General features: G+C 37.1%; 1 protein-coding gene across 1 annotated transcript in view; it reads left to right on the plus strand.

The window, feature by feature from the left end:
• Nucleotides 1-573: 573 nt before the first annotated feature.
• GCSAML (germinal center associated signaling and motility like) overlaps nt 574-21,306 on the plus strand; it is a 51,702-nt gene continuing 30,969 nt past the window's right edge. The window contains exons 1-2 of the mRNA XM_069591875.1: nt 574-733; nt 20,775-20,834. Of these exons, the coding sequence (XP_069447976.1) occupies nt 705-733; nt 20,775-20,834 (89 nt within the window). The 5' untranslated portion in view covers nt 574-704. The remainder of the gene's footprint in view (nt 734-20,774; nt 20,835-21,306) is intronic.

Below are 21,306 nucleotides of genomic sequence, written 5' to 3' on the forward strand. Positions count from 1 at the left end.
CTCTGATGGGCGGTGTAGGGGAGGAAGTGGGGGAGCAGATGGTGGAGATTGTATGTTAGGCCCTGTCACCTTCCCCCTTGTAATGTTAGTCTTGAAAAACAACAGGAAGAAAAATTTCTTTTTTGCTTATCTTGAATAATGTCCAGACTCTTCTATTTCTCTTACTCTTTCTCTGCAGTCTTGTCTTCTGAAGTATCAGATCACTAAGGAAAGGCATTTACATTTGATTTGATTTTTATGGATGGAAGAACAAACAGACATTTGTTCTGTTTTTAACTTTATTTCTTTTCCTTATAGGAGGGTTTCTTTTTGTGTGTTTGGAAGAGGACAAAATATTGAGAGTATTGAAATCTCAAATTTCTGAGAAATAGAGATAGTCCCTGCCCTATCTGGCTCTGAAATCCTGAAGTTTTCTTGAAAGCAAAATGAACCCAGAGTGTTAGATTTATTCTCTCATGTTTCAGCCTGATTTTTCCACACTCCACACACACACACACACACTCACACTCACATCTCTTCCTTTTCCCCTCCCCTGCCTTCTCTACCATGCCTATGCCCATCCTCTGGCAACTTGTCATTGGTGAAAGCATGAATCAGTGGTCAGATGTAACATCCTGCCCCATTTTGTGGTGACTGTTACTTTGGTCAAGACACCCCAAGTGGAATTAAACTCAGGATCTGAGAAACAGAGTCACAGTGAGAGGATGGGAAATAATTTCATGAGAGAAATCAGGTGAGTCCTGACTCTGGCCACAGCCCTTCTTGGGAGAAGAGACAGGGAGATGGAGGTGGGGTGTGTGCATTTGGAATGGTGGATCAGTTGTGCTTTAAGAAGGTTGAACTTAAAGACAGCATCTCCTAAGAACGTACAGGAACCTCCCAATCCGCTTTCTCTTGGCTTACTGTGGAATTGTAGTAGGTTGCCAGATTTAGAAAATAAAAATACAAGATGCCAGTCAGATCTGAATTTCACATAAACACATGCATTTTTTTTCAATATAAGTATCCCTCATGCAATATCTGGAGCACTATTGCACAGGCCATGTGCTGTGCATGGGTCATTCCTAAACTGAAAAAAATGTTGTTTATCTGAAATTCAAATTTAACTGTGCATCCTATCTTTTATCCAGCAACCTGGGTCTGTGATCACTTGAATCTTCCTACAACTCTTTCTTCATCTGGGTAGAGGGCTTATCTTGCCATTCATTGACTTCATGGGATCAGTGTGAAAATAAACACTCAGGTTCTTACAAATTGTGGAAGTGAAATAATTCACTCAAGTGTTTTTAATTTAAGTAGTGCCTTTTGTGGGTGATTTTTATCCCTATCCTCATCAAACACTTCCCTCTTTCTCATAGGTAAATGATTTTTTCTTTGCCTAAGATATATAGACGTATTTCTTTTTGTTGTTGTTGGAATGACTTTCATTTTATTCTTTATTGGAATATAATTGCTTTATAAGACACATCTTTTTTATCCACTCATCTGTGGTCTTAGATTGTTTCCAAACAAGATATATCAAGTGTTGGCAAGGGTGTAGAGAAAAGAAAGACTTGTATACTGTTGATGGTTCAGTAACTGTGGAAAACAATTTAAATAATTAAAAAAATGCAATTATCCTATGATCTAGCATTTTTGCTTCTGGGTACATATGCAAAAGAAATAAAAACAGGATCCTCCTATGTTTATTGTAGCATTATTCACAATAGCCAAGACATAAAAATAACCTAAGTATTGAGCAACGGATCAATGGATAAAGATTCTTTTTTTTTTTTCTTGTTTTTCTTGATAATAGCCATACTAATGAGGTGATATCTCATTGTGGTTTTGATTGATTTGTATTTCCCTGATAGTTAACGATTATTGTTGTTCAGTCTCTAAGTTGTGTTTGACTCTTTGTGACCCCATGCACTGCAGCATGCCAGGCTTCCCTGTCCTTCACTGTCTCCTGGAGTTTGTTCAGACTCACATCCGTTGAGTCGATGTTGCCCCCTTTTCCTCTTGCCTTCAATTTTTCCCAGCATCAGGGTCTTTTCCAAATGTCGTTGTTGGCCATTTGGATGTGATCTGTAATACAGGTAGATTGATCTAGCCTTGCAACACTCAACATATTGCTCCTGTGTTCCAATGAGTATATCTGTTTCCCACTAGCAAACATCTAAACTGTGGAACATTTGTTTTAGAATTTAGAGTCCTATATATTGTTTTAATCACTACCTCCTTGTTCTCTTCTCCCTTTGGGCATTGCCTCACTGGGCATTGCCTCTTGCTTAGCAACCAGCATCTAATTAAGTAATTTCTACTTACTAATGGAGTCTCTCCAAGGCAACTTTTACTTTGAATATATATTTACAGCCACTATAACTGTCTAGAATGTAGAGCAAAACAGAAATCTAAAGAATGTGTACTTAGTTAGTTAAATATACCTTTTTTTCCCCCTTTGTGTCATAAATATGTTGCATGGATTTTGTCAATCTGGTCTCTTGGCCGATTTGAGTTCAAGTGTGCCTTGGCTGTCAGAATTCTTGCTCTAAGGCTCATTTTCAACCATTTCTTATTTGTCAATATATAATATTCATTCTACAGTGCTGTGGCCAGATATTGCATCTTCCTGATCTTTGCCAGAAATTATTCTTTCACTATTCGATGAGTTGTAAATGGCTCATACACACTGATGACACTAAACTCATCGTGTTCTGTCATGGTTATATGAGTGTAAGACTTTTAGATAACGTATTCTCTGACTACGAGGATAGTACTCTTAAACTCTGAAAATCCCTGAAATTCTTGCTAATGATCTGCAGAAAGAAGGCTCTCAATAAATGTTTTCTGGCTAGTGTTAAGAAACACGTGCACTCATTGGAGAAAAGCAGAGGGTTAAATCATCCTCTTCAGATTACTGAGACTTAAAGAAGCTTTCCATTTTTAGCTGTCTTATTCTCTGCATTGTTTTTAAAATATCCAACTTTATCTGTTACCATGTTCTGATAAGGTTGGTGGTCTCTTTCAAAACAGCCATGAATTTTGCTTACTTTACAAACATGAAAGCATTATGAGGATGCTGACTCAGTTCAACTATGTTGTAAACGAAGCCAGCTAGACTCACAGAGATGAAAGTGTCTTGGTTTGCTTACACTTGTCATTGCAAAACCCCCTTCTTATTTTACTCTTCATGGGATTGCAAAGTCAGACCCAACTGAGCAACTAACACACACACACACATATTCTACTCTTTAACCATTGCTCTCTGCTTAGGATCCTAGTCCCACCTTCTGGAGAAGCCTATCAGCTAGATTTCAGTCCAGGAAGAAGTGAAGAGGAAGTAGACAGATGTTGTTTTAGGATTTCTCATGGTTGTCATCTGTGAATGATGCCTCCACAGTAAGAGAATATTCTAGGTCCTCCTGCATACCCACAAACTTCAAGGCAACCAGATTCTGTAGTATTCACAGGACTGAGTGAAGTATTCAACTTGCAGTGATAGTAGAGACTAATAATTATCTCAGGCTTGCTCTCTGCTCTATACACCATTCAGAAGTTCATAAGATTATCTCATTATTTTTCCATACTAAGTGGTTATTTTTATCCTTGTGTATGGTTTCATTGGAAAAATGCAATATTAAATATAAAAATGATGGATTTTTGAATACATTTATTAACTGGTGATGGAAGGTTATTTTATTTTCAGTAAGTAAAATACGGGTAATTTCTGTCTAGAGTACTCTTTGCCTTGGTGAACTTCAGAAGGCAGGTTAGCAGCACGGCTTGCAGTTCATACAACTGGATAAAGGAGAAATGAATAATTTCTAATAAATAATTCACCTGAGAAATCATGAAGCTAGATTAAGCTTATATTTCAAAATTGTCCTATTTTTCTTGTGATCCTGGATAAGCTCCTTGGTTTCTATAATTGCATAACTGTATGTCAACTGTGAGGGTAATAATATTGCCAGATCCTAGATTTAGTTGTGATGATAAAATGAAACACAGTATATGTGTTAGTGGACTTCCCTGATAGCTCAGCCTGCAATGCAGGAAACTCTAGTTTCGATTCCTGGGTGGGGAAGATCCCCTGGAGAAGGGTTAGGCTACCCACTCCAGTATTGTTGGACTTCTCTTGTGGATCAGCTGGTAAAGACTCTACCTGCAATGCAGGAGACCTGGGTTCAATTCCTGGGCTGGGAAGATCCCATGGAGAAGTGAAAGGTTACCCATTCCATTATTCTTTCCTGGCGAATTCCATGGACTGTGCAGTTCATGGGGTCTCAAAGAGTCGGACATGACTGAGCAACTTTCACTTTCACTTTTCAAATATGTTAGCAGGAACATCAGTTCAGTTTAGTCTCTCAGTTGTGTCCAACTCTTTTTAGCAGGAACATAGTAGCTGATTAATGAATGATACTATTATTTAATTCCATTAGTACTGAAGTCAACTTTATTTTCAGATTCTTGAGTTACAGTGCATTTTGCTTCAGTGAATTACTTATAGAAATTATTTAGTTCACAATGAATCCCATTCAATGAACTACGGATATGATTGAGAACAAGATGGAAAAAGATTCTACCTCATGGAACTTGTTCTAGCAGGAGAAATGGATTACAAGTATATAAATAGTGCACCTCAGGGAGTTCTAAGCACTATGAATGAAATAGAGCAAAGGGAGGGGTATGATGTCATGGAGAGCTAATATTAGAGTGACATGAGTAATTGGGAATAAGCAGATTAGGCAAAAATCTGTGGGATTCGCTTCCAGACAGAGAGACCATGTGTAAAGGCCTTGAGGACAGTCAGAGTATGGTGTGTAATGGAATGAGGAGGGCAGACGACATGAGGTTAATAGGGTCACCTCTTGGCCACTCCATATTTTACAACTGCTTGTCCTGGGCTTTTTTCTCTAAGTGTCATTGAGATATAGTTGTTATGCAATATCATATATTTAAAATATGTATTTTAAAATTGATACATATTTACACTTCTGTGATATCATCACCACAATTGAGGTACTAATACCTTAATTAGTGGAGATAATTAAGAGTGAAATAGAGGAGAGTGAAAAAGCTGGTTTAAAACTCAACATTCGAAAAACTAAGATCATGGCATCCAGTCCCATCACTTCATGGCAAACTGATGGGGAAACAATGGAAACACTGAGAAACTAGTTTTTTTGGGCTCCAAAATCACTGCAGATGGTGACTGAAGCCATGAATTTAAAAGACGCTTGCACCTTGGAGGAAAAATTATGAACAACGTAGACAGCATATTAAGAAGAAGAGACATTACCTTGCCAACAAAGGTCCTCCTAGTCAAAGCTAAGGTTTTTTCCAGTAGTCACGTATGGATATGAGAGTTGGACCATAAAGAAGGCTGAACGTCAAAGAATCGATGCTTTTGAATTGTGGTGTTGGAGAAGACTCTTGACAGTCCCTTGGACTGCAAGGAGATCCAACAAGTCAATCCTAAAGGAAATCAGTCCTGAATATTGATTGACTGGAAAGACTGATGCTGACGCTGAAACTCCAATACTTTGCCCAACTGATGCAAAGAACTGACTTATTTGAAAAGCCCCTGCTGTTGAAAAAGATTGAAGGCAGGAGGAGAAGGGGACAACAGAGGATGAGATGGTTGGATGGCATCACTGACTCAATGGACATGAGTTTGAGCAAGCTCCAGGAGTTAGTGATAGACAGCGAGGCCTGGCATTCTGCAGTCCATGGGTTGCAAAAAGTCGGACACAACTGAGTGACTGAACCGACTGAACCATCACCTCCAGTTTCCTTGTTTTGTGTGTGTGTGTGTGTGTTTTGTGTCTGAGTTAAGAACGCTTAACATGAGATTTTAATATATTTTAAAATGCACAATTCTGCTGCTGCTGCTGTGTCACTTCAGTCGTGTCCAACTCTGTGTGACCCCATAGATGGCAGCCCACCAGGCTCCCCCATCCCTGGGATTCTCCAGGCAAGAATACTGGAGTAGGGGTGCCATTGCCTTCTCCAATGCATGAAAGTGAAAAGTGAAAGTGAAGTTGCTCAGTCGTGTCTGACTCTTACCAACCCCATGGACTGCAGTCTGCCAGGCTCCTCTGTCCATGGGATTTTCCAGACAAGAGTACTGAGTGGGGTGCCATTGCCTTCTCTGCACAATAACTTATTATTAACTATAGGAACTATGTTGTGCTGCATATTCTGGAATTACTTTATATGGTATAACAGAAACATGATATTATTGAGCAGCAATTCCCCCTTTCCCTTTCTCTCCAGCCCTTTGCAACAATCACTCTACTTTCTGCTTCTATGAGTTCAACTATTTTCTTTTTTTAAAAAATTTAAAACTTACTTAGTTTTCATTGAAGAATAATTGCTTTACAATATTGGTTTGATTTCTGCCATACATGAAGTAGCCATAGGTGTACATATACCCCCTCCTTCTTGAACCACTCTCCCACCTCCCACCCCTTCCCATACCTCTAGGTTGTTACAGAGCCCCAGTTAGAGCCTTAAGTCATAAAGCAAATTTCCATCTGCTATCTGTTTTACATATGGTAGTGTCTATGCTTCCATGCTGCAATTATTTTCAGTTTCACATATGACTGAAGTCATGCAGTATTTGTTCTTCTGTGACTATTATTTTACTTAAGCATAATATACTCAAGATTCATCCATGTTGTTGTAAAAGGTAGAATACTTTTTATGGCCAAATAATTTTAGATAGTATGTATATGCTACATGCCACATTTTCTTTATTCATCTGTGAATGGGCTTTTGTGTTGTTTCCATATCTTCTCTATTGTGAATAATGCTGCAGTAAACACGGGAAGGCAGATATCACTTTGAGACCCTGACTTTGATTTCTTTGGACATATACTCGGAAACAAAATTATAGAAATAATTATTTTGTTTTTAATTTTTTTGAGAAGTCATCATACTGTTTTCCATAGTGCCTGCATAATTTGTCTACCTACCAACAATGCACAAAGTTTCCAATTTCTTCACACCGTTGCAAATCCACCAGCAATGCAGGAGACCCTGGTTCAATTCCTGGGTTGGGACAATCCGCTGGAGAAGGGATAGGCTACTCACTCTGATATTCTTGGGCTTCCCTGGTGGCTCAGAGGGTAAAGAATTTGCTTACATTGTGGGAGACCTGGTTTGATCCCTGGTTTGGAAAGATCCCCTGGAGGAGGGCATGGCAGTCTACTCCAGTATTCTTGCCTGGAGAATCCCCACAAACTGAGAAGCCTGAAAGGCTACAGTCCATGGGGTCATAAAGAGTCAGACATGACTCAGCTATAAAACAACATACACACATGCAATATATTTTTGATAATAGCTATGCCATTTTAATAGGTGTGAGATGATATAACTCAATGTGATTTTGATCTGCACTTCACTGATAACTAGGGATGTTGAACATTTTCAGGCAGCTGTTGGCCATTGGTATGTCTTCCGTGGTGATGAAGGTGAAGTGAAACAGTTGTGCTCAAAGAGTTGAATTCATGTATGCCATGATGAAAAGTGCTTCCCTCTTTTAAGGTCAGGCAGAATTTATGGGAAGCCTATATGAAATAGCACTCTTGGCCTTAAGAAAATAATAACATAGATGAGGGACTACAGTGGGTGCCAACTAAAAAGTTGATAAGCCCCTTGAACAAATACTGTACCTAATAGCTGTTTGTACTTAAAAAAATTAGAAATTATATAGCTGATAGATTATAAAAGCTTTTCAAGGTCACTTCTGCTATAAAATGATGAATTAACACATGTAAAATGATGATTTAACACATATATATGTTGTGAAATGATTACCAGGATATATCAGTAATTGATACCATGATATCAAGTCATGTGTCATTTCCACTATTCCACAACAACCTCTTTTCTTTTTTCAGACAGGGCATATGTTAATGTATTCTTCATAGAAGCCTAAATAGTGTGCTATAGAAACAAGAGGAAGGGATGAATGGAATTCTGATTTGGACTGGCAGGGAGGTAGGGCATGTTTGAAGAATTGCAGCTTGGATTGTTCTGCCAATGTTAGGCAGGCCCGACAAAGTGGAAAAGATTGCAAACTAAAAGGACAATGTGTGAAAACATATAAGAGTTTGAAGTACATGGTGTTTCAGGAAGTACAACTGTCAAAAGTTAGAGCATATTGTTCGAGGATAATCCCCACAGGAGAAGAATTTGAAAATGAGATTTGGCATTTGATGATAAGAAGTCTTCAAAGGCATCCAGGAAGTGATAATGCAATGAACATTTATGAGTGGAGAAAGATGTAATGTGGCTTATACGTTAAGAGAATTGTCTGTCCTTGGTGTGTAAGGTGAAATGGAGAAAAATGGACCAAGTTAAGAAGTTCTAAGAAATAGATGAATTAAAAGGAAATGAAGAGCTGAAATTCAGCAGGAACAATCAAAATGGAAAGAAAGAGTTTTGGTGATAGTAAATACACTTCACTTTGGAGTTTGTCAGTCATTTAGATCACAAATGTGGCATGAGAGGAGGAAAAAGTTATCCCCATGAATGACACATAAGTCTCTTCCTGGCCTCTCCTGGGGACCTCTCCATTATTAGAGACTCTTGGGATATGCTGCACATATTTGGAGATGAAGGAGACACAGAAACGGGGAGAGTAGCGACGAATCTTAGGTGAGGTGGTACTTTCCAACTTCCTCCTGTAAATGTCAAATAAATCCCCATCAAATCTGCCAGAGGAAACAGAAATAATAAGAATCAGACTCAGCTCTCCCCCTTTCCTTTGTCTGTGATGACACTTTTTTATTCTCCAGACTCAGCCATTACCCCATGTCTCTGTGTGCTCATTCATGGAATGAAAGAGCCATGAGACTTGCACCAAAGATTCTCCAGATTTCACTCGCAGACACTCTAATCCAATGGCATTGAGGGGAAGGGGAGATAACATTTATCAAGCGGCTGAACAAGTGCTGAAATATTGTATAGCTGGGCTAAATCATTACAATGATACCACAAAGGAGATATTGCTGTCCCCATTTTTATATGTTTTGAAATTGACAGTGCACTGGTTTCAGTCTCTCAGTTAGAAGGGGTGGTTTAAGTCATCAAACATGTAGCCAGCAAGACTCCAAAGACCACAATCTTTGTTTGATTACTTGAGAGAAATTTTCTATAAGACTTCTCTTCTTTCCAAGAAGAGGGTACTTTGGACCTTTTAGAACGTGGGGAGGTGGGAAGCCTGCTGGTGGCTCTCAGAGGAGTATGAGGGGATGACATGAAGCCCTCTGCCTGTTGCTTGTCTATTGGGTTCAGCATTAAATGGATAATAAGCACTGTTTCCTTCCTCTGGAAATCTATAGCTGACACATGCATTATATTTAGAAAGTGTGAATCTTCTCTCCACCTATCCAATAATAGGGTTCAGGATGTACTACCCTAAAATATGGTGCCTTGGTATATTGGCTGTCTCAAGCTGAAGGAATTCAAGGACAGCAGAAGCAGGATGGTTATTCTGACTTCCCAAAACTTGCCTTTCTTCCCTGAAAGCAGGAGATGAATCTCTTATGTGAAAGGTGCTCTCCTTGTTCCAAGATGAAGAGAGAAATTTCTATCACCAGAGACAAGGAATTTAGGGTCAAAAAAGCTATGTTAACAAGACTTGTTACATCTTTGTCATTTATTAGCTCTAGCTCAATCCCTCTGCCTTGTCAATGCTTTACAAGCTTATTGTGCCTTTGTCTAAAAGATACACAAGCTTCCAGCCCTGGTCACTTCTTCTGGTTTTCTTTCTCAAGTGAAGGCTCTCATATGCATGTAAAAATTCAGTAAAATTTGTATGTTTTTCTCCTGTTAGTCTGCCTCATGGCAGTTTAATTTTTAGGCCCAGCTGGAGACCTGAAGAAATTAGAGGAAGACTTTTTCTCCTCTACATCATCAGTCTACTTCAAGTTTGTATCTATATATGTACACAGCATGCAAACAGGCCCATATTGACTAAAAATAATAAAATTTCTGAATAGTGCATGAAAATTCTAAAATTATAAGATTAGTAGTTTTATTGTTCTTGATCATCTTAAATATTTTATGATCTCTGTACGACTCAGTCTTTCAAAGATGATAGTTTAAAGGAAAATTCAATAACAGAAAATCTATATTGCCTCTAGTGGAATTAGACCCAGTCCATATTTCCTCAGGCAACATGGATTTAGAACTTACATTTTGGACAGAATTTTATAACCAGATCTCCATAATTGTTTATGAAGAATTTTTACATTCCTGCTGAGGGCTAAAGTAACCAAATTAAAGGCTTGGATATTCCCCAGAGAATAAGACTTTAGTATGCCTCTGTATTCAGAAAGGGGAGGTAGTAAATTGACTAAAGAAAAGGAAAATGTACCTTAAGAGGAAATTTATTTACCGTCTCATCATTCTGCTCTTACTTTTAAAATTGTGTTCAGGGCCAAGTGCTTAGCCAGGCATCAGAGACTGAAGTACCTGACTTTGAAGCAGATGAATTTTTCATGTGTAGATGATCATGTGGTTTTTTCTCTTTATTCTCATTAGTTAATAATTAAGTGTAGAAATTGATGACTCTTGGTGATGCTTTTCTGCTTTCCAAAAAATAAAAAGAATGTGTTAAAGATTTTCAAAACAAACTACTCTTTGTGACCATTGAAAAGTATTTTGCATTGTTATTTTCATCTAGGTTCTAATAAAGTGGCAGGTGCTTTAAAAGCAGAGAAAGGAACAAAGGAATCACCACTAACAGGAAGACTAAGGAGTGGTATCTTGTTTAGTCACTAAGTGGTGTCTGACTCTTTTATGACTGTGTGGACTGTAGCCTGCCAGTCTCCTCTGTCCTTGAGATTTCTCAGACAAGAATATTGGAGTGAGTTTGATGCTTCCCTGGTGGCTCAGAGGGTAAAGCCCTTGTCCGCAATGCGGGAGACCTGGGTTTGATCCCTGGGTTGGGAAGTTCCCCTGGAGAAGGAAATGGCAACCCACTCCAGTATCCTTGCCTGGAGAATCCCATGGATGGAATAGCCTGGTGGGCTACAGTCCATGGGGTCACAAAGAGTCGGACATGACTGAGCGAGCTCACTTAAAAAAAGTCCGTCCTTTTCCAGGGGATCTTCCCAACTTGAGAATCAAATCCATATCTCCTACATTGATAGGCAGTCTTTACCACTGAGCCACCTATGTAAGACCATTATTGTTTTCTCCTTCCTCCCTCATTCTTAATCTCATTCCTCTTCCTATAAGTACCAATTTTAATTTATTTCATCTGTAGCCTTAGAGTGTTTGGATCTGAGTCTTTGAAATGTTAATAGATGCAAACAATAACTTAATATCAACTTAGTCTCTTTTCTTCTATACTCATCAATATCTTTGAGATCTATATTTATTAGAGTGAGTGTATCTGCCTTGTAACTTTGTATCTGCACTTGCTTCACACTATCCATTCATTGCCAACCCGCCTACCAAAGTTCTGCTGTGGATATCTAAAGCATACCTCTTATATCCCTTTGGAAGGAGTGACCTGGAATATACCCCATTTCTTTACCAGGAGGCTACACCTTCTACTCTCCCTTTCTGGAGTTTCTGGATCTTCACATCTGTTCCTATACTTGAAAAATGCATGTTTTCTAATTTTGCCATATATTTAAAATGTAAATTTGTAAACAATTGTTATTTTAATTTTCATTTCTCTGGTTGTTTATTGGTGATTTTGCATATCTATTCAGGTGCTTCTTAGGCTCTGAAGCTTCTTTTAAATGTTTACTATCCAAAGCCTCTGCTTCCAGAGCAGCAAGCTAAGTTCCCTGTGCTACATAGATGCTTCCCACTAGCTAGCTTTTTTACACATGGTACTCTGGGATGACCTAGAGGGCTGGGAATTGAGGAGTTGGGTGGGAGGGAGGCTCAACAGGGAAAGGATATGTGTATACTTATGGCTTATTCATGTTGTTGTACAGCAGAAAGCAACATATTATTGTAAAGCTATTGTCCTCCAATCAGAAATAAAGCAAAACAAAATACCTAAACAAACAGAAACTTTTTTGCTCATCTCCCCCAACCCCCCGCCCTTTGGTTTCTTGAATTCTTGTGGATTAACAAACACCTTTTGAATATTACAGACTCACCTCTTGAGTGTTAGCCAGGTTAAAGAAAAAAGTAATGACACTTGTTAAAGATGGCAAGGAAGACTTGATTTTACAGCTGGGGAGAGAGATGGGGCTGAAAGAATTTACAGTCAAGGAACAGGGTAGGGGTCAGTGGATGAAAATTTACTAAGAGGAAATAGGGTTAAAAGTGGTTCTGGCTCAACCGACCTAACAGAACTCTTGTTGAAGCCAGGCCATGATGATCAGAAATCTCTTGGTGAATGGTGGAGGGTGAGGAGCTTGGTGGGGTTCTGGTTAGAGTACTTTGGCAGGATTTTTACTAAAATTGGATTTTATAGGGAAGTGCACAGATAGGACTAGGAAGAGGTTCAGGAGACTGATTCAAGTTTGTTAGCCATAACAAATATCTAATCTTACCAGGCATCTATCTACTTGCTTCATTGTTATTTATTAATGCCTGAAGTCCTACATGTTGATGTAATAAAATTTGTCAAGCTTTTGTGGTTTGGTTCTTTTAAGATAATTTTCCTTTAATTGATTTCTGTATTAAGACAAAATTTGCATATGGCAAAATGAGCAAATTTTGAGTGTAACACTTGTTGAGTTTTGCAAATGTGTATACCTATGGAATGTGGTATATATCTGTAGAACATGTGTATACCTATGAGAACACCCCAATCATGACATATAATTTTTCATTATCCCAGAAATTTTCCTCATGCCTCTTCTCAATCACCTCAAAGTACTCTTCTATTCCCATTTTTGTTTTCTTACAAATGAGCTCATAAAATATGCACTTTTTTGTGTTTGCTTTTCAGTCAACATTAATGAAGAGATTCATCCATACTGTTGCATGTGACAAAAGTTCATTCTTTTTTGTTACTGAATATTCCAGAGTCTGTTTAGGTGCAAATATACAAGAGTATGATTATGCATTCTTCTATTCATAGTATTTGAGTTACTTCCTATTTTGGGCTATAATGAATAAAGCTACTATAAATATTCATATTTAAATGCTTTTGTGGATATATGTTTTCTTTTCTCTTGGGTAATTCCTTAGGAAGAAGTTTTCTCCCATTTTTATGTAGCAAAGCTATTACTCTAAATTTTCTTGTACTGGTTTTCTTCATTAGATCTTTGATCTCTATTAGTAAATGGATTAAGTTAGGGGTTTTGCTTTTTTTCTCTCAAAAAAAAATGACCCACATTTTGAAACTTCAATTACTTGAAGAGCTGTTCTTTTCCCGTTGAACTATAATATCTTCTATATTATATACGAAGTGTCTACATATGATTGGTTTATGTCTTGTATTCCTTTACTAGCAGCATATAGATTTTTATTATTGTGACTTTGTAGTAAGACTTGATATCTGGTGTTATGTTATTCTCTATAACATCACACAGGTTTGATATAATAAATATAAACCATAGCAGAATGATTTTAGTAGGATGGATTTTAATGTAAAGAATTTGGTACCTACAAAATCACTGGAGTGGCTGTAGTTGTGGCTTTCCACCTGGGCCTCTTTATAAACACATCTTTACCCTACAAAATTGACCAAGCTATCCTGCCTAAGAGGTTTTTTGGGTGATTCTACATTAAAACTTTCCCCACCAGTACTGTCTATGAGGCCTGAGAATGGACACCAGAAGGCTGATGCACAAAAACTTCTTGTCTGTGAACCTGACTTTTGGAGGAAGAGCCACAAAAAGGCCTCTTCACACTTTGAGCAGCATATAATTTGAAGCTTTAATATTGGTGGCAAATGATTCTGAGGAAAGCAGTCATCACTTTTCTTTTTCCAGAAAGAAGATGGAATAGATATTAACAATGCCCATTAACTATGCTCAGAACATGCCCTCTTTGTTCTTCACTTCAAAATTGATTTAACTTTTTGAGGACTTTTACCTCTCATATTTATTAAAAACTAAATTATTTGAGTTAATCAAAAGTGTCAGCTTGAATTTTGATTGGGATAACATTGGCTATATAGATTAATTTCAGGGCAAAAAACTATGCTGATGCAACCACTATTCCAGTCACAACAGTTGTGTGTAACTTTATTCAAAATTTTAGTGTATTCTAAAAGGGTTGTAATTTGTGGTTTTCTTGCGTTCTTTGTTTAGGTTGATTTCTAGGTACTATTTATAATATCAGATAAAGTACATTATACTCTAGCCTAGTGTTGTTAAAATGCTATTGAATTTTGTAAGATCGTTTTGTGTCTACCAGTCTTGCTAACTTTGTTATTTAATGGTTTGTTAAGTTAATGCTACTGGGTTTTACATATAGTTAATATACAAACTACAAAAAAGACTTCTACTTCTTTTCATTTTTTACAGCTCCTGCCTTTTTCTTGTTTTGTTTTCATTAACTTTGCTGTATGCTTTGATATATTGCTTTTATCAAAATAAAGAAGTTCCAACTTAATATACATTTTATGAGAATATTTATTATTAACGTGGCTAAATCGTATCAAATGAATTTTTGAAATTGTTGAGATAACCTTTAAATTTTTTGGTTAGATTTCTAAGATGGTAAATATGTTAATAGGTTTCTTTCATTTTTTAAAAAATTAATGGCTTAGAGTTCCAATAGCAATCAGTGTTTGATAAACAGAGATGGTAGTGAGAAAGCAAACAAATAATGAACATAAAATCCATTATCAATTCAGAACTATATTGTTACTGACTTACCTGTCCTGTCTTAGCAGTGTCTAAGTGAACTTTGGGCTTGTGAATAAGAGATATTGTTAACAAGTAATAGGAAATGATTAGGAAAGGCTTTTTTCCTTGTCTTTTTTTTCTCTATTAGTGAATTGGAAACACTGTAAGTTGCATGACCCATATCCATTCCTCAAGATTCCTTGCTAATATAATTTTGATTTTATTTATTTTAGCAATATAATCAGCTCTAATATCCCTTGTAGGTAGGCATATCATTAGATGTTCAATGAGATGACCTGGAGCTTCCTATGAAATATTTTTCTTTTCTAATAAATATGTTCAACATAAATAGCATTTAATTTCCCTTTTATAACTACTTTGAACATGGACATGATGTCTGAGGTTGTGATAATAACAAGACAAGCATGATAGTGACACCAAAAATGTAGGCATGGCAAAAGTAACAAGCGTGTCTGCCAGATAATGCCCCTGAATGTCTCAACCCAATATCTGTAAATGTATCTAATTATTTTCAGAAAAATGCACAAATAATGGACAAACAAAAATCTATTTGCTTAAGCTTATAATTTTTCTGTTAGCAGATTAATACAAGCTAAGTGAAAAATATAGTACAAGTCAATAAAGGCATTGAAGTTCGAATAGTTGATAATATGGTTCTTTTTTAAAACTTTTAATTTTAATTTGAACTTGATTAATAATATCGTATTTGTAGGTGTACAGCAAAGTGATTCAGTTATACATATTCATGTAACTATTCTTTTTCAAATGATTTTCCCATGTCAGCTCAGTTCAGTTCAGTCGCTCAGTTGTATCCGACTCTTTGCAACCCCATGAACTGCAGGACGCTAGACCTCCCAGTCCATCACCAACACCTGGAGTCCACCCAAACCCATGTCCATTGAGTTGGTGATGCCATCCAACCATCTCATTTTCTGTCATCCTCTTCTCCTCCCACCCTCAATCTTTCCCAGCATCAGGGTCTTTTCAAATGAGTCAGCTCTTCGCTTCAGGTGGCTAAAGTATTGGAGTTTCAGCTTCAACATCAGTCCTTCCAATGAACACCCAGGACTGATCTTCTTTAGGATGGACTGGTTGGATCTCCTTGCAGTCCAAGGGACTCTCAAGAGTCTTCTCCAACCCCACAGTTCAAAAGCATAAGTTTTTTGGCGTTCAGTTTTCTTTATAGTCCAACTCTCACATCCATACATGACCACTGGAAAAACCATAGCCTTTGTTGACAAAGAGGTGTTTCTGCTTTTTAATATGCTGTCATAACTGTCCTTCCAAGGAGTAAATGTCTTTTACTTTCATGGCTTCAGTCACCATCTGCAGTGATTTTAGAGCCCAGAAAAATAAAGTCAGCCACTGTTTCCACTGTTTCCCCATCTATTTGCCATGAAATGATGGGACTGGATGCCATGATCTTAGTTTTCTGTATGTTGAGCTTTAAGCCAACTTTTTCACTCTCCTCTTTCCCATGTAAGTTTTTACATAATATTGAGCAGAGTTCCCTTTGCTATACAGTAGGTCCTGTTGGTTATCCATTTAAAATACAGCAATGTGTACATGTCAGTCCCAAACTCTCAATGTATCCCTCCCCTAGACCCTTTCAATTTGCTAACCATAAGTTTGCTCTGTAGGTCTGGGAATCTGTTTTTGTTTTGTAAGTTCATTTGTATAATTTTATTTAGTTTCTATATATAAGCAATATCATACAGTATTTGTCTTCACTCAGGATAACAATCTGTAAGTCCATCTATGTTGCTGCAAATGACATTATTTTTATTGGCTGAGTAATATTCCATTGAATATATGTACTGCATCTTCTTTAGCCATTCTTTTTGTCAGGGAACAGGTTATTTGTATTGATAACCTACCCTTTCTGGGATAACACCTAGTTGATTGTCATGCTCTTTTTCTGATTTTTTAAACTTTATTATTTTTATTAATGTATATTTGACTTCTAATACTTTATTAATTTCAAGTGTACAACATACTGATTCAGTATTGTTACAGGTTATACTCTATCCAAAGTTGTTATAGGAAAATGGCTATAATTCCAGTGCTATACAGTATTTTCTTGTTGGTTATCTATTTATAATAGTAGTTTGTCTCTCTTAACCTCTTATCTCTAATATGCCCTTCAGTCTTTTCTCTCCCTTTTGGCAAACACTAGTTTGTTTTCTATATCTGTGAATATCTTTTGCATATATTCATTTGCATTATATTTTAGATTCCATATATAATTGATATCAAACATTATGTCTTTGTCTGACTTACTTTGTTGTTGTTGTTCAGTTGCTCAGTCATGTCTGACTCTTTGCGACCCCATGGACCGCCTGAAGCATAGCAGGCTTCCCTGTCCTTCATCATCTCCTGGAGGGTGCTCAAACTCATGTTCATTGGTTCAATTGCTTCAGTGGTTGATGGTGCCATCCAAACATTTAATCCTCTGTCATCCCCTTCTCCTGACTTCAATCTTTCTCAGCATTAGGGTCTTTTCCAATGAGTCGGCTCTTTCCATCAGGTGGCCAAAGTATTGGCGCTTCAGTTTCAGCATCAGCATCAGTCCTTCCAATGAATAGTCAGGATTGTTTTCCTTTAGGGTTGATTGATTTGATCTCCATGCTGTCCAAGGGGATCTCAAGAGTCTCCTCCCAGCACAATTCAAAGGCATCAATTTTTCGGTGATCAGTCTTTTTTATTGTCTAACTTTCACATCTGTACATGACTACTGGAAAAACCATAGCTTTGATTACATAGACTTTTGTAGGCAAAGTAATGTCTCTGTTTTTTAATATGCATCTTTCCATTGTAAGGGGCTTTCAACCTTCTTGGCACCGCCTATCTCTTCTGGAGAACTCAGGAAATTTGCATGCCAGGTCATGATCAACCCAAGCCCTGGAACTTTCCTGATTATAAAAAGTTAAACTGAGAGAATCAAGGATCCAGATCATAGAATTTTGTTCCATCATAAGTCTGGCTTCAGGTCAATTTCCAAATTGCATTCTGTATCTATGACTGTCAATTTCAAAGGAAACGAAGTTTAACATAAAGGAAAAGCAGGCTTTTTAATAGTAAGAGAAGTGTATTCACTCTCTAGTCTACCATCACTGTGATAAAAACCAAATATCATGAAAAAGAAAATTACAGACATATATCACTGAGGAACGTAGAGGCAAATGCTCAATAAAATACTGGTAAACAGAATCCAACAACACATTAAAAACATTATATACCACGATCAAGTGGGATTTATCCCAGGGATACAAGGGTTTTTCAATATATACAAATCAATGAATGTAATACACCATGTTAATACATTAAAGAATAAAACCTATATGAACATCTCATAGGTGCAATAAAATCTTTTGACAAAGTTCAACACCCATTTGTGATTAAAAAAAAAAAGTACCGAGAAAATGGGCATAGAGGGAACCTATCTCAACATAACAAAGGCTATATATGGCAAACCCACAGCAAACATCATTCTCACTGGTGAAAAACCTGAAAGCGTTTCCTCTAAGATCAGGAACAAGATAAGGATGTCCATTCTCACCACTGTTATTCAACATAATTTTGGAAGAGCTAGCTATGGCAATATGAAAAGAAAAACAAATAAAAGGAATCCATGTTGGAAAAGCAGTAAAACTGTTACTGTTTGCAGATGACATGATACCCTACATAAAAAAATCCTCAAGATGCCACCAGAAAGCTACTAGAGCTAACTGATGAATTTGGTAGCTACAAGATACAAAATTAATGCACATACATCTCTTAAATTCTTATACATTAACAATGAAAGATCAGAAAGAGAAATTAAGGAAGCAATGTCATTTATCATTACAACAAAAAAGAGTTAAATACCTAGGAATAAACTCACCTAAGGAGATGAAAGCTGGAGTAAGAAATGGCAAGCCACTTCAGTATTCTTGACTGGAAAATTTCATGGACAGAGGAGCCTGGTGGGCTACAGTCCATGGGGTTGCAAAGAGTTGAATAGAACTAATTAACTAAGCACAAGGAAGCGAAAGACCTGCATTTATAAACCAATAAGACAACACTGATGATGAAAGAAATCAAAGATGACCCTAACAAATGGAAAAATATACCACGTTCTTGGGTTGGAAGAATCAATATTGTGAAAAATGACTATGCTACATAAAGCAACTTACAGATTCAATGTAATTCTTATCAAATTACCAACAATAATTTTTAGAGAATTAGGATGAAAAATGTTGCAGTGTATATAGAAAGGTGAGAGACCCCAAATGTCCAAAGTAATCTTGAGAAAGAAAAATGGAGCTAGAGGAATAAAGCTCCCTGATTTCAGCTGTTGTTCAGTTGCTCAGTCATGTCCCACTCTTTGCAACCCCATAGACTGCAGCACGCCGGACTTCCCTGTCCTTCCCTGTCTCCTGGGGTTTGCTTAAGCCACTACACTACAAAGCTGCAGTAATTAAAACAGTAAAGTACTTGCACAAAACATAAATATAGATCAATGGAACAGGATAGAAAGACCAGAGGTAAACCCACGCACCTATCGGCACCAAATCTATGACAAAGGAAGCAAGAATATACAGTGGACAAAGACAGACTCTTCAACAAGTGGTGCCTGGAAACCTTGACAGCTACATGTAAATGAATGAAATTAGAACCTTATACCACACACAAAAATAAGCTCAAAATAGATTAAAAACTGAAATATAAGACCAGACACTATGCAATTCTTAGAAGAAAACAGGAAGAAAACTCTTTGACATAAATCACAGCAAGATCATTTTTGACCATCTCCTAGAGTAATGAAAATAAAAACAAAAATAAACAAGTGAGACCTAATTAAACTTAAAAGCTTTTGCATAGCAAAGAAAACCATAAACGAGGTAAAAAGACAACCCTGGGAACAGGAGAAAAGAAAGTGTTTGAAAAAGAAGCAACTGACAAGGGATTAATCTCCAAAATATACAAACAGCTCAATTACAACAACAACAACAACAAACCCCAACAGGTGGAAGACCTAAATAGACATTTCTCCAGGAAAGACATACAGATGACCAAGAGGCATATGAAAAATTGCTCAATATCACTAATTATTAGAGAAATGTATTTTAAAACTACAATGAGGTATCACCTCACACCAATCAGAATGGCCATTTCAAAAAATCTACACACAACAAATGCTGGAGAGAGTGTGGAGAAAAGGGAACCTTCTTGCACTATTGGTGGGAAGGTAAATGGATATAGCCACTATGGAGAACAGTACAGAGTTTCCTTAAAAAACTAAACATAGAACTATTATATAACCCAGCAATCCCACAACTGAGCATATACTCTGAAAAACCATAGTTCAAAAGGCACATGCCCCTCAGTGTTCTTTATAGTACTATTTACTATAGCCAGGATATGGAAGCAACCTAAATCCAGATGAGTGGATAAAGAAGATATCATACATATATACAATGAAACATTTTTCAGCCATAAAAAGGAACAAAGTTGGGTCATTTATACAGATGTGAATGGACATAGGGTCTATCATACAGAGAGAATTAGTCAGAGAAAAACACATACCATGCATTAACATGTATGTGTGGAATCTAAAAAAGATGGTATAGATGAACCTTTTTGTAGGGCAGGAATACAGATGCAGATGTAGAGAATAGACCTGTGGACATGTACAGGGCGAAGTGGGATGAGATTGACATATAAATCCATCATGTGTAAGAGAGATAGTGAGAACCTGCTGTACAGTAGAGGGTGCTCAGCTCAGTGCTTTATGATGACCTAGATGGGTGGGATACAGGCTGGGGAAGATCCAAGAAGGGGGAGATATGTATATATATGGATGATTCAGTTCACTGTGCAGCAAAAATTAACACAAATTGTAAGGCAACTATACCCCATTTTTTGAAAAATATTAAGGAAAGCTGAAAAAGAAGACAAAAAGATTTGGAAAGAGGTAACAATCTTTTTTTCTTGTGTGTTTTCTAGTTGCTTGAAAGACAATCAAAAGGAGCTTGGGAAGGTAAGCCCAGACGTGAAAAGAAAACGGTAAGAACACAGCATTTCAGAGTATTTTCCCCAGAAATTTACTTCCAAAATCTCTGTACCATGAGAGCTAATGTCCTATCTTAGACCTCTTACAGCCACAATGATAAAATTCTTTGGCGATTGCCTCTAAGACTTGGCAGAATGTTAGATGGAGACTCTAAACATGAAAACTGGGTCATTCGTACACATATTTTGTTTCTTAATAGTTACATAATGCGAGTGCATGAATGAACAGCTGATAGAAAGGATATTTGTTTCTGGTTGGTTATTTGGAATGACCACACTTCCAATCTATTCCACATACTTGGAATAATTTGTGGAAATATAAATCTAATCATGCCTTTCTCTTAAAACCCATCAATGTTTTTCTATTACACCCAGAATAAAGTCCAAACTTTTCACCATGGACTAAAATTCAGTACAGATTGACTTCTGTGTATGTCTCCAATATCATTCCTCACCCTGCATGCTC

This window comes from Ovis canadensis, chromosome 5 (assembly GCF_042477335.2).
Source record: "Ovis canadensis isolate MfBH-ARS-UI-01 breed Bighorn chromosome 5, ARS-UI_OviCan_v2, whole genome shotgun sequence".
Taxonomy (NCBI): Eukaryota; Metazoa; Chordata; class Mammalia; order Artiodactyla; family Bovidae; genus Ovis; species Ovis canadensis.